Source organism: Pan paniscus, chromosome 3 (genome assembly GCF_029289425.2).
Source record: "Pan paniscus chromosome 3, NHGRI_mPanPan1-v2.0_pri, whole genome shotgun sequence".
NCBI lineage: Eukaryota > Metazoa > Chordata > Mammalia > Primates > Hominidae > Pan > Pan paniscus.
This window is the reverse complement of record NC_073252.2, coordinates 61,708,006-61,721,698: the sequence shown is the minus strand read 5'-3', so window position 1 is coordinate 61,721,698 and position 13,693 is coordinate 61,708,006. Positions and strand designations below refer to the sequence as shown.

The 13,693-nt window shown below is 39.5% G+C and overlaps 2 protein-coding genes across 2 annotated transcripts in view; both read right to left on the bottom strand.

The window, feature by feature from the left end:
• Positions 1-11,253, bottom strand: part of TMPRSS11F (transmembrane serine protease 11F) — a 142,273-nt gene extending 131,020 nt beyond the window's left edge. Inside the window, exon 1 of the mRNA XM_055111482.2 lies at positions 10,964-11,253. The gene's annotated coding sequence lies outside the window, so the exon portion shown is untranslated. The remainder of the gene's footprint in view (positions 1-10,963) is intronic.
• Positions 11,254-12,637: 1,384 nt separating this feature from the next.
• Positions 12,638-13,693, bottom strand: part of LOC100984855 (transmembrane protease serine 11B-like protein) — a 35,583-nt gene continuing 34,527 nt past the window's right edge. Inside the window, 1 exon segment of the mRNA XM_003810447.3 lies at positions 12,638-12,811. Coding sequence (XP_003810495.3) covers positions 12,638-12,811 — 174 coding nt within the window.

Genomic DNA, 13,693 nt, shown 5'->3' with positions numbered 1-13,693 from the left:
TCTATTCCTTCAAATTTACTTTTATACAAGAGATAATCTGAAAAACTTATTTTTGGAATCCAGAAAAAGTATTTAAACAATAAAATTTTTGAAAAGTGCTTTTCATTAGCATTTACTAAAAAGGATTTCACTCATTCATGTATTTTATTGTTCCTTAACAAACCTTAACCTGGAAAATATTATTAAAAGACAATATTTTTTCTGGACAAAACCTTAAAGTTTGTATAAATCTTTAAAAATTTTAAAAATATAAACCTGAGCTCTTCCAGTGCAGTTCTCATGAGGAAGTGGATGTAAGCAGTGCATAGCACAAATGAACAAGCATGCAAGTATAAAGATCCCCCACTTGTACTATCAGTGTGCCACTTGATTCAGTATATGAAGCTTCTACTGTGTTGAGTAGGCTGCTTGTCTCATAATTTTATAAAAATGGCATAGAAAAAAGAGACATAGACACATTATTTTAAACAGACTCTGATTAGTGTTTGATATGGTTTGGGTGTCCTGATTCAAATCTTCTCTGGAATTTCCATGTGTTGTGGGAGGGACCCAGTAGGAGGTAACTGAATCATGGTACTATCAGTGTGCCACTTGATTCAGCATATTAAGCTTCTGCTGTTTTCAGTAGGCTGTTTGTCTACTGAACTATAAAACTACTGTTTTATAAAAACGGCACAGAGAAAAGAGACATAGACACATTATTTTAAACAGACTCTGATTACGGTTTGATATGGTTTGACTGTGTCCCCACCCAAATGTCATTCGGAATTTCCATGTGTTGTGGTAGGGACAGGGTAGGAGGTAACTGAATCATGGGGGCAGGTCTTTCCCATGCTGTTCTCATGATAGCAAATAAGTCTCATGAGATCTGATGGTTTTAAAAAGGGAGTTTCCCTGCATAAGCTCTCTTTGCCTGCTGCCATCCATGTAAGACGTGACTTGCTCCTCTTTGCCTTCTGCCATGATTGTGAGGCTTCCCCAGCCATGTGGAACTTTAAGTCCAATTAAGCCTCTTTTTTCTGTAAACTGCCCAGTGTAGGATATGTCTTTATCAGCAGCATGAAAATAGACTAATACAGTAAATTGGTACCAGTAGAGTGGGGCGTTGCTGAAAAGATACCCGAAAATGTGGAAGCGACTTTGGAACTGGGTAACAGGCAGAGGTTGAAACAGTTTGGAGGGCTCAGAAGAAGACAGGAAAATGTGGAAAAATTTGGAACTCCCTAGAGACTTGTTCAGTGGCTTTGACCAAAATGCTGATGATATGGACAAAGTAATCCAGGCTGAAGTGGTCTCAGATGGAGGTGAGGAACTTGTTGGGAACTGGACCAACGGTGACCCTTGTTATGTTTTGGCAAAGAGACTAGCAGCATCTTGCCCCTGCCCTAGAGATTTGTGAAACTTTGGGAGGCTGAGGTGGGTGGATCACCTGAGGTCAGGAGTTTGAGAACAGCCTGGCCAACATGGTGAAACCCCATGTCTACTAAAAATAAAAAATATTAGCCAGGCATTGTGGTGGGCACCTGTAATCCCAGCTGCTAGGGAGGCTGAGGAAGGAGAATCACTTGAACCCAGGAGGCAGAGGTTGCTGTGAGCCGAGATTGCACCATTGCACTCCAGTACGGGCAACAAGAGTGAAACTCCATCTCAAAAAAAAAAAAAAAAAGAAAAGAAACTGAACTGGAGAGAGATGATGATTTAGGGTATCTGGTGGAAGAAATTTCTAAGCAGCAAAGCATTCAAGAGGTGACCTGGGTGCTGTTAAGGAAATTCAGTTTTATAAGGGAGGCAGAGCATAAAAGGTCAGAAAATTTTCAGGCTGACAATATGACAGAAAAGAAAATCCCATCTTCTGAGGAGAAATTCAAGCCAGCTGAAAAAATTTGCATAAGTAATGAGGAGCTGAATGTTAATCTTCAAGACAATGGGGAAAATGTCTCTTAGGGCATGTCAGAGGTCTTCTCGGCAGCCCCTCCCATCACAGGCCCAGAGGCCTAGGAGAAAAAAGTGGTTTTGTGGGCCAGGCCCAAGGTCCCCATGCTGTGTGCAACCTAGGGACGTGGTGCCCTGCATCCCAGCCACTCTAGCCATGACTAAAAGGGGCCAATGTAGAGCTCAGCTGTGGCTTTAGAGGGTGTAAGCCTCAAGCCTTGGCAGCTTCCATGTAGTGTTGAGCCTGCAAGTGCACAGAAGTCAAGGATTGGGGTTTAGGAACCTTGGCCTAGATCTCAGAGGATGTATGGAAATGCCCGGATGTCCAGGCAGAAGTTTGCTGCAGGGGCAGGGCTGTCATGGAGAACCTTTGCTAGGGCAGTGCAGAAGGGAAATGAGGGGTCTGAACTCCCACACAGACTCCCTACTGGGGGACCACCTAGTGGAGCTGTGAGAAGAGTGCCACCATCCTCCCGACCCCAGAATGTTAGATCCACTGACAGCTTGCACCGTGTGCCTGGAAAAGTTGCAGACACTCAACACCAGCCCATGAAAGCAGCTGGGAGGGAGGCTGTACCCCACAAAGCCACAGAGATGGAGCTGCTCAAGACCATGGGAACCCACCTCTTACACCAGCATGACCTGGATGAGAGACATGGAGTCAAAGGAGATCATTTTTGAGCTTTAAGATTTGACTGCCCCATTGGATTTTGGACTTGCATGGGGCCTATAGCCGCTTTGTTTTGGCCAATTTCTCCCATTTGGAATGGCTGTATTTACCCAATGCCTGTACCCCTTTTGTTTCTAGGAAGTAACTAACCTGCTTTTGATTTTCCAGGCTCATAGGTGGAAGGGACTTGCTTTGTCTCAGATGAGACTTTGGACTATGGATGTTTGAGTTACTGCTGAAATGAGTTAAGACTTTGGGGGACTGTTGGGAAGGCATGATTGGCTTCAAAATGTGAAGACATGAGATTTGTGAGGGGCCAGCATGGAATGATATGGTTTGACTGTGTCCCTGCCCAAATCTCATCTTGAATTTCCAAGTGTTGTGGGAGGGACCCAGTAAGAAGTAATTGAATCATGGGGGTAGGTCTTTCCCATGCTGTTCTCATGATAGCAAATAAGTCTCACAAGAGCTGATGGTTTTAAAAAGGGAAGTTTCTCTGCACAAGCTCTCTTTGCCGGCTGCCATCCATGTAAGATGTGACTTGCTCCTCCTTGCTGTCCACCATGATTGTGAGACTTCCCCAGCCACGTGGAACTTTAAGTCCAATTAAACCTCTTTGTTTTGTAAATTGCCCAGAATCAGGTATGTCTTTATCAACAGTGTGAAAACGACTAATACAGTGTTCTAACAAAAATACAAATGACATGTCATCAGAGAACGGGAGAGGAGAGAATAATTTTTGCCAAGTCTTTTTTATATGAAATTTGAGCTGGGCTCTGAAGGAAATTAGAGGTTTAATTGGCATGTTGTGTTGCTAAAGGGAGGAACCCATAGGCAGGACTGGGAATTTAGATACCATTTAGATTACGAAGGGCTTGAAAATAAAATCTTAAAAGTTATCCTTCTTAGCTGGGCATGTTGGCACACGCCTGTACTCCCAGCTACTTGGGAGGCTGAGGCAGGAGAATTGCTTGAACCCAGGAGGCAGAGGTTGCAGTGAGCCAAGTTCACACCATTGCACTCCAGCCTGTGCAACAGAGCGAGACTGTCTCAACAAAGAAAAAAAAAGGATAAAAAGTTAATGCTTCATGTATTAGTAAATCACCAAAGACTTGCAAGACTAGTTAGGAAACCATCAAGACTTAGGACTGATGGGGAAAGATGACAGAAAAGGAGAAATTAAAGGGGATAATAAATTTTCAAGAACAGTAATGCCATTAAATAAATGGGTGAACATATAAAGAGGAGCACATATGTAAGTCAAATGATAAAATGGGGTGGACATATTAAGTTTTGGGGGCCTTGCATTATTTGGAGTGGTCAAGTAGGCAGCTGGAGGTATAAAACAGAGTGTAGTGTTCTAAACCTGGCAGTTATTATAATTACCCTGCATTGCATTTGCTGTGTACTGGTACTTTCCACTTGGTTATGTGGTTTTTAGAGCAGAATCTATTACTTAAATACATCTTTATATATCACGGAACTTGTTACTGTCCTTTGCAAGAATGAGTTTTTTTTTTTAATGGAATCACGGTTTATATTTTTTATTTGCCAGAAATAAGGATGGGGGGGTAGGTTTTCACTTTGTCTATTCTTCTGTCTCCTGCTGGGATTGTACTTTGCTCATTGATGAGACTTCTCAAGGTAACAATGTTACGTTTGACATTTAGGGGAAATATGAGAAGCCTGATACTTGGGTTGTAGTGCCCTCTGCTGGGAAAAGTGATAGAACATAGGGGTGTTCTCGCAGAAAAGAAAAAAAACAGAAGTTCAGATGTCAGAGACAGTAATTAAAGTCTTTTTATCCTTTAAGCAAGTATATATGTGCATATATATTTTACATAGAAAAATAACTCAAAATAGTGGATGTATTTAAACACCAAGTTATTCTGGTAATTTAAAATGCAATTCCGTTTATAAAAACTAGCTTAACAAATTTCATTAACACATTTATGGAAAGCAAAAATAAATGATAAATCTATCATATACAATTATGTCCCATTTGAGCTTAAAGAAACATAATTATAGGATTTCAGTTATTTATGACTATGCAACCATATGACTTTCCAAGACTGTTCGATGCAAAATTTTCAATTCATTTATACCAACCTAAATGTCCCAATTTAGGCTGGGAAAATATATTCACCATATTCATAAATATCTCATCAATATTTAATGACTAGTGATTTATTGAAAATATCTCATTTAAATTGGAATTTCTTTAAACAAAGGTTAATGAATTTTTTTTCCTTTTGGTTATAAAGTAACCATGCTCATTATGGAAAATATAAGACAGACTCCAGAAATCATTCATAATATCACTAGAATAAACTCTGTTTAAAAAAAAAACACTCTGGTGTCCTATATTTTTTCTAGTCTTTTTTTCTACTCGTGTTTTATATAGCAGAGACAAACTACAGAGCAGTTTTACGTAACTTCTTTCTTTGCATGATGACTTATAAATCTGTGCAATTTTTAAAAATTCTCATCCCAACATTGTACTTGTTTCCTTTTCCCTTTTCTACCCAATTAAAGATAAAACTTCTCCAATACTAGCACAGAGCTTTTGATCATTATACCAGAAAGCATCTCTTGCTTGTCAGAACCTTCCGGGCTCTATTTCTACTCCTCTTTGATCTGGAACTGCACTGTTGCCTACTAGTCATCATTCTAGTTTATTCCCAGAGCCCTCTACTGTTTACTCTGTGAAAACTATTTGTTCTTTGCTACAGTAGAAATTAGTGCCAGCGGTCTTTTTCAACAAATTAGGCCAGAGAAACTTCTGTGTCTCCAAATATACATGTTCTGTCTCACGTTTCTCAGCCTCCTTAAAGTTAAAAGGGGCCATTTAACAAATTTTGGCAAATGATCTAGGAGCATTAGTGGATATATTTTCATTCTGTTAGTGGGTCTATTAGCAGCATTCTCTTGCTCTGTGATTAGGATTGTGAAGGCAAATGTTCACACGGCATAGCCACAAGATGAAAGCAGCCTGGATTGCTAATCCAGCAGCCTGGGAGAGTCATCCTACTGTCAATACCTATGAGTGAGAAGTAAATTTTGGTGTGCTAAGCTATGGAGATTTAAGTGTATGGAACCACAGTAAAATCTAGCCTATCCTGACTAATACATGATAATATATTCAGTCACAGTGTTTGACAATGTTGTTTTCTCCCCTTTGGGTGCCCTTCCCAAGCACCTCCATCCCTTCACCAAGAAGTTTTTCTTGAGCTTCCTCTTATTCATCCCACAGGACACATCTCAGGGGCGTTTACTTGATAAACTTTTGATTGCCCCCACCCCTCATTCTGCGTTAGCTGTCTGTCCCATATGCTTCTGTAGCACCATAAGTATATAAATGAACAGTTCTTGGATATTTATGGATTGATGAAATTATTTTGTAGGTATTAGTTATATAAACTTTTCTTTAGAATAATTATTAGAATAATTAGAATAGATCAGCAGTTTTCAGAGTGTTTTCTGCAGACCCCTAAGGGTCTCTGAGGCTTTTTCAGGAAGTCTGTGAAATCAAACTAACAGTGAAAATAGATTAGTGGCAAAAAAGGCTGGGACTTTTAGCAAATCAAGGTAAAGGCAACAAACTGTACCAGGAGTCATTGCATCATTGTATTTTTCACTGCCATACATTTGCAGTAAAAAAAAATCCAACTTTATTTAAGAATGCCCTGGATGAAACATTAAAGATTATAAATTGCATTGCCTTTTGAAATTGAGTACATACATGTCTTTGTTATGAATGACAAAAGAGAGGTAGACATAAGCATGGTTGCTGCATAATTGAATTGAATGGCAATCTTGAGTAAAAGCACTGAAGTAATTTTATGATTTGCAAGGTGAATGCATCATTTTTACCGTGGAACAACATTTTATTTGCTAAGAGTGACTGAAAACCTATTAGAATCAGAATCAGTATTAATATATTTAGAATCTGCATGTGGCAGATATTTTCGGAAAATGACTATTTGTTGCTAATTATGAAATATGAGATTTATTAAGAAAATTAGAATTTTGGTAAACTTATTTGTGCTACCGTGAACCTGACATCCCCATAATACTTAAAAGATGTTTATAGTGTGATCAGTGATATTAATGAACATGACTTTGTGACACAGTACAATGAAAGGTGTCAACATTTGGAATATTTACTTAACTCAGTGTAGTTGTCTGTTCTCACACTGCTGTAAAGACATACCTGAGACCTGGTGATTTATAAAGAAAGGAGATTTAATTGACTCACAGTTCCACATGGTTGGGGAGGCCTCAGGAAACAACATTCATGGTGGAAGGCGAAGGCGAAGCCAGACACATCTTACATGGCGTCAGGAGAGAGACAGCGAAGGAAGCTACACATTTTTAAACCATCGGCTCTCATGAGAACTCACTCACTATCACAAGAACAGCATGGGGGAAACAACCTCCATGATCCAATCGTTTCCTACCAGGCCCCTCTTCTGACACATGGCAATTACCATTCAAGATGAGATTTGGGTGGGGACACAGAGCCAAACCATATCACTCAGTTAACCAACATTTTCAAAAAGACATACAAATTATGTCACAGAAGCATGCATGAATAAAATATCCATTCAAAATGCAAGATATACTAATGGATTTCAATATAACAACACGTAAAAAGTATGTTGATATGGTTCAATCAACAAGAACAAAGCAAAAAACGTTGCCTCCAGAGAAAGTACCAAAGCTCTTACTATTCCAGATTCCTAGGTGCAGAAGAGGGTTCCTCATAAAAGCTTGGCTGAACTCCCCTACATTCTCCCTTTCTATGCTACAGCACTGCTGTCCTTTGCTTCGAGGCTGCTACCCACCCCAGAAACTATTAAGAGTGATGGGATGGTCCTATCAACCTTTTCCATCAATAGAATAGAAACCAACATATAGATTTTTAGTTGTAGGAAAATGCTAAGAGGGTTCTATGACTACAAAAGTCAACTATTCTTTTGAAACAGGGAGGCTAACAATCTGAGCAGGCTCATTTATAACAGTAAGTACACAGACTCATGAAATAGCTCCTACCCATATAGGAGTGTTGGAGAAAGGAAAATAAAATGAAATAAAAACCCAGCAGAATATGGGTAAGAATGGAAGGACCCATCTTTAGCCTTCATACACACTCTCTTCAGAGGATGTGGAGGGCCCAAGTCCCTTTCTTTCCCAGAAGAGTAACCTTTCCTAAGAGGAACACATGCCACAAATTAAGATTTTACATTTTTGTTGGTTTTGTTTTTGTTTTTGACAGGACTCAACACTCTGAGAAAATGAGAGAGCCAAAAACTCTACATTATTAAAGCAATGTTTCCAAGGATGTTATAGAATAATAATAAGCAAAAAAACAAATTCAGCAGTTTATCGGATCCAAAGAGCCATGTAGAATGTCTTGTGGCTGAGAATGAATGAAGAAAGAAATGAATGAAGGAAGAAACATAAGCAGCTGAAAACTGAAAAGACCAAACTCCAAAAAGGGTTCAGTAGAAAGGGAACTTGATCTAGATGCTGGTTTTATAGAAAAATCAGAGTTACAGAACCTGTATCACCCCACAGACACTGTAAAAGGCCTAATTAATATTTAAGAATAAAGGAGAGATGAGGAGCAAATATAAAACAGTTTAGGTCAGCTATATAACAAAAAATCACCAAGCCAGTGATAATCCAGTTTTTCCCTCTGCAGTGCTCTAAAAGAAGCATCCTTCCCAGAACTTAAAAAAAATTAAGATTATTGACTGGACATTAAGTTTTTGGACTTGGAAAACACTGAGCTCTCTGACGTTTCATTTCTTCTGATAGAAACTAAATAAATACCTAGAATAATCTTTTAAAGTAATCATTGTTTTTCTTTTCTTAATCTCAGGATTTTAAAGTATAGAAATCGAATATGTGTAATAAACAATCTACATTGTCATACCCTTTTAAAACACTTTCATTGAAACCTCTTTTGTACTATGAATGAACTGCATGCATTTTGTTATGCACATTTAATTAATTTGTATGAAATATTTAAGATAAATATTTCTAATCAAAACTAGCTGTGTCAAATTTTGCACTACTCTTAATGATAACATCAAAACTATCAGGAAACATAGTTAAAAATTGTATTGTATTGGCCTGGCACAGTGGCTCCTGCCTGTAATACTGGCACTTGGGGAAGCCAAAGCAGGAGGATGACTTGAGGCCAGGAGTTTGAGACCAGCCTGGGCAACATAGTGAGACCCTATCTCTACATTTCTTAATTTATTTTGTGAAGAAAACAACCAACGTGGTAGTAGTTCTTTTTTAACAACAACAAAAAAAATTATTTACAAGTTTATATAATTAAGTAGAGCATACTTTAAGTTTATGGTATGTTTAAAAATATTTTAAAATATCCATGGAATTATCAATTTGTTTTAAATACCATATGGTAGACATAATACTAATTGGCAGTATTTGATTTTAATAAATAATTCATAAAATTTTTAATACATAAAACAGCTGCATCTGCATTGCTACTTCTCATTGCAAAGTTTTGTCATTAACAAACTTTAATTCAGTAACATACAGAATACAGTTTAAGTTGTAGCTTAAAAATTTATCAGGTATCATCAAGCTATTTTCACTTTAAGGTATACAAATATTTATTTGTAAAAAAAAAAGATTTTTTAACAAAAAAAATGGAGTTTTCTATTCCACATTAATAAACTCTGGCTCTCAGAGACAGATGGGAGCAAAAAAGATTCCAACTCCCAGATAGAGTTCTGGCATGGATTCACATAGAACAATTACACTAGTATTCAAGCTGCATCTGAAGGCTTAAAAACATAAAATTACAAAATTAGAATCTTAGCAGTCACTAGTATCACTTTCCATAATCTCTACTCCTACCCCCACCCCAAGACTAGATCCTTTAATCTCCTCTGCCCCTTCTAGATGAATCGGCATCCAGGCTCCACCTGAATGACAGCCAAATTTGCCAGACCATGATTCAGAGGGCATTTTTACATAGGCCCAAGTGAGAAATATAAAATACCCTACAAATATAAATGCCTTTGTGAAAGTAATGCTGATGTCATTTCCCAGCGTGGACTTCTTACTAGTGTTAGGTATTACCCAAAACTATAAAGAGTTTTCACTCTTTTCAGAAAAAGCAAGCAAGCAAACACACAAACACATAACACCAACAAACAAAAACTCCCACAAAAATGTGAATTGTCAACATCTCTGGTTAAAATCACTTCTTTATCCTGGACTTCTATGACTAAGAGGCAGGATTGTGTAAAGTGGGTGTTGTTCTGCATTCTTGGGCAAGGTTGTTAACCTCTTGGTATCTGTTTATTCATCTATAAAGTTGAAATAATAATAGTATTCTTCATGGAATAGACAGAAGGATCAATTGGGATAATACAGACAAAGTCATTGGAATTGTGCCTGACACATAGTAACAACTCAGTAAATGTTAAGCATTGCTGTTTCATTTATGATGATGATAATGAATACAATATGTAATGTTAATTACCACCAAAGGTATTAAATATCAAGATCATTAATAACTGAAATTTAATATGCTAAGACTACTTTAAAAGGCCTTTGGTATTTCAATGCTTTAAGAAACTGAGTTTATTTATGATATAAAGGAACTAAAAATGCCATTTAAAAGTGATTTAATAAAATTTTAGGACAACTATTATTACATATATACTTATTTTAGATCTTTGGTAAATGCAAAATGGCTATCAGTAGATAGTGTGAAATCCACACTTTCTGGAAGAAGAAAATTCAGTAAGTAAAAGATTTTCTCATATATCTAATCTAGGTCATTGAAGCTCAAGTAAAATTTAAATACTGTATAAGGACTTGTCAAGACACTAAATCAAATTTTCAGTAAATACCAATAAAAATTTTAACTTTTTAAAAGTGAATATTACAGACTGTAGCCACTTAACGCCTGGAGACTGTGTGGTTCATAAAACAGGGCCCTAGGCTCGCTTCTGGGGACTGTGGGACTGGGACTATGGCCAGAAATTAATATTTGTGTCACACAAAAAACCCACCTGCAGAGATACCGTGCTTACCTCCTTCTTGAAATCCCTTCTTTCCCGCCTCCAGCCTCTGACCCCTACTTAACTTTCTCCCCAGACCCCTACCCCCACCGCAGCTTCCAGAACCATCTTCTGGGCCTTCCCATCATCCCCCAGCCCAAGACCAATTCAGCCTTTCTTTTGTGTGCGTGTCTGGTTAGCTCCTTTCCAAAGAACCATGAGTTCCCACATCAGCCAGAATTACTGCACCGAAGTGGAAGCCGCCGTCAGCAGCCTGGTCAACCGGCAGCTGCGGGCTTCCCTTACCTACCTCTCTCTCATCCTCCATTTCCACCGCGACGACGTGGCCCTGGAGGGCATGGGCCACTTCTTCTGAGAGCTGGCCCAGGAGAAGCGACAGGGCGCCCAGAGTCTGTGGAAGACGCAAAACCAGCGCGGAGCCCTCTGCGATGCCACCCAGAAGCCGTCCTGGGATGAACAGGACAGCAGTTTGGGCGCCCTGCGAGCCGCGTTGGCCCTGGAGACGAACCTGAACCAGGCCCTGCTGGATATGCACGCCCTGGGCGCAAAGCATGCAGACTCTCACCCCTGCGGCTTCCTGGAGAACCACTTCCTAGGCCGCGAACGGAAACTCATCCCGACCAAACTCAGCAGGCTGGAAGGGCCCAACCCGCGCTGGGCAGGCCTCTTCCTCCAGCGCAGCAAGGAGCCTGCGGCCCCCAGGGGCCTTCAAGAGGCCCGCCGGCCACATCCCTCTGTCAGACCTGGGGCGGCGTCCACCCGAGCTGCTCCCTTCAGCCTCAAGATACTTTTTTTTTCTTTCTTTTTGAAAGAGTCTCCCTGCCTGGGGTGGGTGCAGTGGTGATCTGAGCTCACTGCAACCTCCGCCTCCCCGGTTCAAGTGATTCTCCTGCCTCAGACTCCCGAGTAGCTGAGATTACTGGCGCGAGCCGCCACCCCTGGCTAATTTTTGTATTTTTAGTAGAGACGGGGTTTCACCATGTCAGCCAGCCTGGTCCCGAACTCCTGACCTCAAGTGATCCGCCCGCCTCGGCCTCCCAAAGTGCTGGGATTACAGACGTGAGCCACCGGGCCCGGCCCTCAAGATACTTTTTAACCACCCCGTGCACTCCCGCAAGCTATGGTCCAAGTAGAAGCAACCCTTCTTTTTACAGAAAAAGAGGTTAAAAAGAGAAAGAGAGGAAAACCCACCCACGAATTCTCAAAAAAGCAAACAAAAACCAAAAAGAAAACTGTTATTGAACAGTTTGCTTTTAAATTTGTTTTAATTAAAATACATTACACATTTTCAGAGTGCATAGAGACTTTTTCAAAATATGTTACAAATAAGGAATTTCCACAGAAACTTGTAACAACAGTAAAGAACTACTACTCTGCCTGGTCACCGTAAGTCTAAAATGTGCTGTTTTGCCTGGTTTTGCTGATGGTGTAATTCTTTCACAATGATTGCAAGAATTGACCAAGACCCCATACAAATAAAAGAGTGTAACTCAGTGCCTACATTCAGACTAGATTTAGGTCACAACCACACCCCTTCCACAAAAGCTATGACATGAAGGCAGATATAGCATATTCCAACCCAATCCGCATAAAGTATTGATTCCAGTCACTCACAGTGACTAATTTACCATGGACAAGGGCACACTTTCACAATTCTAGAAAGTCTGAATGACAAAAACCAAGAGTTTATGCTGTGATGAGATAGCCATGATGTGAGTTAATGAAATAGAAAAATAATTCATATTATAATAGTCTGTTTTTGATGTGAACACTGTCTTTGCTTAGGCTTTTCTGGACCAAACCTGAGATGTCTTGTTTTGTCTTGTTGAGTTGGCTTAGAAGTCCATAAATATTCCCTCAGGACGGCAGTTCTTTCAAAACAGCCATTGTACACACTAATTTAAAATACATGTTAAATAAGGCTTAGGAGTAACTACAATAGTTGCTAGGAGATGATTTTCTGTTAGACACCCGTCTCAGAGGCAATCCAGTTGCAGTAGGTGGTCACTCACGTGTAGACCCCTGGGCTATTGATTGCACCACATTCATTCCTTCGCCAGCTCACTACTCCAACAAGGTACCAAATATACCAAATATTTCGAGAATTAGGATGAACTAGTGGTCCTCCAGAGTCACCCTGAATAAAAAAAAGAATATTTATCATTGTGAGAATTTCCTTTCAGATACTTTACACTAAATGATAACCCCAGATAAAGTTTGTAAGTCATTAGCATTTTACCCACGGTGTAAATCCCTGTGTCACCATTAACCTCAACTGTGACTGACCAGAATACCTTGCCTAGGACTCTGGAGTTTACCTGAAACTGAAAGGTGTGATTTATTTTTAAAATTTATTTATATTTTAGAGACAGGGTCTCACTCTGGCTCCCAGCCTGGAGTGCGGTGGCATAATCACAGCTCACTGCAGCCTGGAACTCCTGGGCTCAAGCGATCCTCCCACCTAGCCTCCTGAGTAGCTAGGAATACAGGCATGCCACCCCACTGAGCTAGCTATTTTTTTAATTCTTTATAGAGATGAGGTCTCACTGTGATGCCCAGGCTGGTCTTGAACTCCTGATGTCAAACAGTCCTCCTGCCTTGGCTTCCCAAAGTGCTAGGATTTCAGGCATGAGCTGCTGCACCAAAGGTGTGATTTAATAAGTTACAAGCTTTAATTCCATGACAAAACTTTGGAGACATATGAATATACTTAGAATATAGGAGTTCATATCTGAGAAAAGTAGCAGAACTCTCACCATGAGGGAGTAAGAAAGTGAGAGGAATTTCGAATGGGCGAAAAGTAATTGAAAAAATTCTGAGACTGATTATTTATTGAAATGTAGCTAAGAATCTGGACTGTGATGCTGGACAGCCTAGGTTTGTATACCAGCTATGATGTGCAAATTACTAAAATTTCCTCTGCTTCTATTTCCTCATCTATAAAATGAGAATACTGGTATTACCTACATCATAAGAGTGTAATGATGATTAAATGAATCAATATTTGTAGAGGACTTAG